General features: G+C 47.8%; 1 protein-coding gene across 1 annotated transcript; it reads right to left on the reverse strand.

Moving 5' to 3' along the window:
- Positions 1-340: 340 nt before the first annotated feature.
- LOC135269922 (ferritin heavy polypeptide-like 17) lies at positions 341-1,009 on the reverse strand. Its single transcript, XM_064364566.1, has one exon. The coding sequence runs from the start codon at positions 1,007-1,009 to the stop codon at positions 341-343; it is 669 nt and encodes a 222-aa protein (XP_064220636.1).
- Between the last annotated feature and the right edge of the window lie 3,041 nt (positions 1,010-4,050).

The raw sequence follows: 4,050 nt of genomic DNA on the forward strand, positions 1-4,050 counted from the left end.
GAAGACGAATATGTTTTCCAGGGGCCCATAGAATACCTTTCCCCTTCACTCCCACAGATCCTGAGCTGCATGCAGATGGGGCAGAGCTGGGTGTGGAGACTGCTGGATACCCACTTTAAACCTGCATGGGGATTTGCCCTGATTCCTAAAAGGTGAGAGTGTTGCAGGCACGCATCAACTGGACACCTTTATTGCTTTGAGAACAGATAACTTTATTACCAACAACGGTAAAACTGAGAGGAAAAAAACTGAAGAAAACATTCTTAAAGGGCAACATGCACGCCCTGCCTGGTGGCCAGATCCAGGGAAGGCACCCTGTGATTGTGGGGCCCATCTGGGCTCAGGTCTCTTTCTTGCTGCCGGCCAGGGTGAGCTTGTTAAACAGCAACTCTGCCTGGCCGTGTTCCAGGGACCACATCTTGCGCAGGTTGCTCAGGTAGCCACCCAGCTCTTTCATGGTCTCGGCCTGCTGGTTGAGGAAGTGGCTCTTCAGGAAGTTGCACAGCTGGGGGTCGCCCTTCTCCGTGGCCAGCTGGTGCAGCTCCACGAGGCTCTGGTTGACGCTCTTCTCCAGGTCGAAGGCGTACTCCATGGCCTCGAGCCTGCTCTCCCAGCCTTGGCGCTCTGTCTTCCTGATGTCTTGAAGGGAGATGCGGCCACCGCGCAGGTTCTGCAGCCTCATCAGCTCCTGAGCGTGCTCCCTCTTCTTGTGCGACTGGCGCAGGAAGTAGCGGTCAGAGTGCTCCAGGACAGCGTCGTCCCGGTCGAAGTAGAAGGCCATGGACAGGTACACGTAGGAGACGTGGAGCTGCAGGTTGACGTGGATGTTGATGGCGGCCTCGCAGCTGGGGTGGTAGTTGTGTCGCACCTGCGACAGCGGGCCCAGGGCGGGCAGCGTGGGGGCGGGGAGCAGGCGGGGTAAAGCGGTGCGTTGGCTCTGGGCCCGGAGCGGGCAGCGGCATCGGTATCTGCAGCGGCGCTTGCGGCGGAGGCGTCGGAGCACCGCCATGATGGGCGAGAGCGGCTGTCGGCAGAGGGCGGGCTCCTCCAGGCCAGGCAGTGGCGGTAGTCGCAGGGTCTGTGAGGGGAGCGGAAGTGGGCGCTGGGAACTGTTAGAAGGTGAGGGGCGCGCGCCGTCGGGAGGGCGGGGGCGGTGCGCAGCAACGCCCACCTTCAGAGTGGTGGTGGGGGTGGGGCACACGCTGAGTTCCGTGGGCAGCCCGGGGAATTGGGCACTGTCTGACCTCTGCGCGATGTCAATTCTTCAGTAACTTTTCTAGTGTCCAAGGACTTTCGCCTCTCTCCTGATTGTTCCCCTCTATGACAGCTTGTTCTCGTTTTATAAACCTCTTGTCTTTCTTAAACTCTGAGAATATTTTCTGGTAACGTTTTCTTCTGTTTCTTGTATTATATCCTTTTTTTCCTCCTCCAGAATTAGTTTTATTTGTGCATCATGATCTCTTCCTCACTTTCCTTAAATATCTGGAAAACGTTTGACCTTTCGTGATTGAAATCAAGGACTGGATTAGCCTAGGTAATGAGCTTGGATCTAATTCACAGCTGTGTCTGGGTTACCAATAGGATTCTCCTATGAACAGGAGGGTGGAATGTGTTAATTAGGGAGTGATCATATCCTTTGGAGATAAAGGTATAGAGCTCCCAAGTAGAGTAGGGACAATTCCAAATGCCAAAAGCATAGCATTTCTCTGGCATCGAAAGACTTTAGTGGATCTATCTTCTAGGTAGATGTCAGCTTCCTTTAAATGTTCATCCATGTCTGCTGTACTCTGAAGCTTAATTCTCTCTGCAGGAGAGATTCCTCCACATTATCGGGAATGTGATTTCAGATATGTTTGAGGATCAAAGCTTCAACACCAGAGTGAAGACTCCATTTTTAAAATTTACGTTGAAAAGTCCTCTATGTTCATGGTTTTGGGGTACTCAGTAACTCATCCCCATGTCTTCCCTGCTGAATTTAAAACCAATTAGTAGACACAGGACTCGGCTCACTGAAGAACAGCTTAGGTCTGTAGCAAAATGAACTTGCTAGTACTTTTCAAATCTTCCAATTAGAGAAACTCACCATGACATATTGACTTCATCAAAGCTTATTTATTTTCAACTTGGTCCACAAAGTAACCATGTTTTTCGAGCTACTCTTGTGATTTGATGAGGTCACGTACTGATTTCTGGCTACTGGAATATGGAAATAACTGATGTATGCCTGAATAAGTCCTAGTTTATAGGACACACCCTGTGCAATCCATGTCTAGAGTGAAGAAGATGAACAGACCCTAAAATATGATATATCCGCTGTGGAGAAATAGCCTGGAACTTTGGATAACATATGTAGAGTGTCCCCTCATCACTGTCACCACCAACCTGCCCTGGACCTTGATATAAACAAAAAATAAAAATTTACTTTATAAGCTACAAGAAATTTGGAACGTTACAGAAGACAGCCTCTCCTGACTAATCAAATTAGCTCGTCAAACGAAGTGCTGGATAACCACAGGCTGTACCCACAGGGCCCTGTAGGCTTATGGCATTGGAGTGCAATCTAGAACACACCCTCCCAGTGGGAAGTGTAATGACCCTGAACTATCTAAACTTTTTCTCGAAAAAGGAGAGGTTTACAGAGTTCAGGGTCATTACACTTTCTTCCTTTTGCTTAATGCACCAAATATGTGTGTGTTTATGTGTGTGTGTGTGTGTGTATATGTGTATATATACACATATATATACACACACATATATATATATATTTTATATATATTTTATATTTATATATATAATATATATATATCCTTCTCCTTTTATTCCTTCTGAAGAGTGAAATTTAAAATCTCTCATTGGCCAGGGGTGGCAGCTTACCTCTGTAATCTCAGAACTTTGGGAGGCCAAGGCAGGCAGATTACTGGAGTCCAGGAATTCAAGTCCAGCCTGGGCAACATGGCAAAACCCACTATCTACAAAAAAAAAAAAAAATTTAAAAGAAATAGGCATGGTGCCACACATTTGTAGTCCCAGCTACTCAGGAAACTGAGGTAGGACAATTGCTTGAGCCAAGGAAGTTGAGTCTGCAGTGAGCCGTGATCCCACCACTGCATTCTAGCCTGGATGTCAGGAGTGAGAGGCTCAGTCTCCAAAAGGAAAAGAAAAAAAGAAAAATCCCTCATGGGACACTTGAGGATCAAGGAAAAAGATTTTCCTTCCGTCTCAATCTCCTGGAATAAAATCAGGCTGGTCCTTGTGTGCCTAACCTTAAGCCAGGAACACAAAGCACTGGGGCAGAGATCACAACTATCTGACCCCTGAGCCAGTGAGGTGTGGTGAGGAAGGCAGGACATGTAGTGACATAAAGTTCTCCTGGAACCACAAACCTGAAGTCTGTGTTTGTGTGGAGCAGTTCCCCAGAAAAGGGGAACGCTGGTTCCAGGACTGGTGGTGGAAGGCTAAGCAGGTGGTACCACAGATAGTACCCTTCAGTCTTCCCTATTGAGCTGTGAGGTCTGCAGAGTTAGGAGGTTCCCATGTCTGTCTGTGTCTCCTACACCGTACACTGTGCTGGCACTTAGCACATTCCCTTCTTCTCCTTTGGAAAGGAATATAGTGAGGAAGAAGCAACAAAAGTGGGCTAGGAAAGCAAAGGAACAAATTGTTAGAGGTATCTGTGGAAATGGAAGTGGCGTCAACTCCCAACTACAAACGTGAAATGCCTTGGGGCAGCATGGTGCATCAATGCTCTGTGTGAGGCCCATGGTTGAGGAGCATGGCCACAGTGAGCACTGGTTAATAAAGGTACCCAGGAAGCCAGTCTCAGCTCTATCACCAGAGAAGTAGATGATTTGACGTGTCCTAACCAGACTAGATGATTTCCAACATCCTTGGGAATCCTCACAATTTTGTGAGGTACGAATTGTTTTTGTTATTGTACCCATGAGGAATCTGTGATCCTGAATATAGAGCCCTTGCCCAAGATGATTCCGAAACAGAATTCAATCTCAGGGTTGATGCTCAATTGTAACTGTGGAACCACTGTCATGTTTT

The sequence above is a fragment of the Aotus nancymaae genome, unplaced genomic scaffold (assembly GCF_030222135.1).
Source record: "Aotus nancymaae isolate 86718 unplaced genomic scaffold, 86718_ANA_hifiasm-v0.15.2.pri h1tg000058l, whole genome shotgun sequence".
NCBI classification, from domain to species: Eukaryota; Metazoa; Chordata; class Mammalia; order Primates; family Aotidae; genus Aotus; species Aotus nancymaae.

What these genes read in the sequence shown, in the direction of transcription:
- LOC135269922 (XM_064364566.1), bottom strand. Translation starts at nt 1,009, where the DNA reads ATGGCGGTGCTCCGACGCCTCCGCCGCAAGCGCCGCTGCAGATACCGA.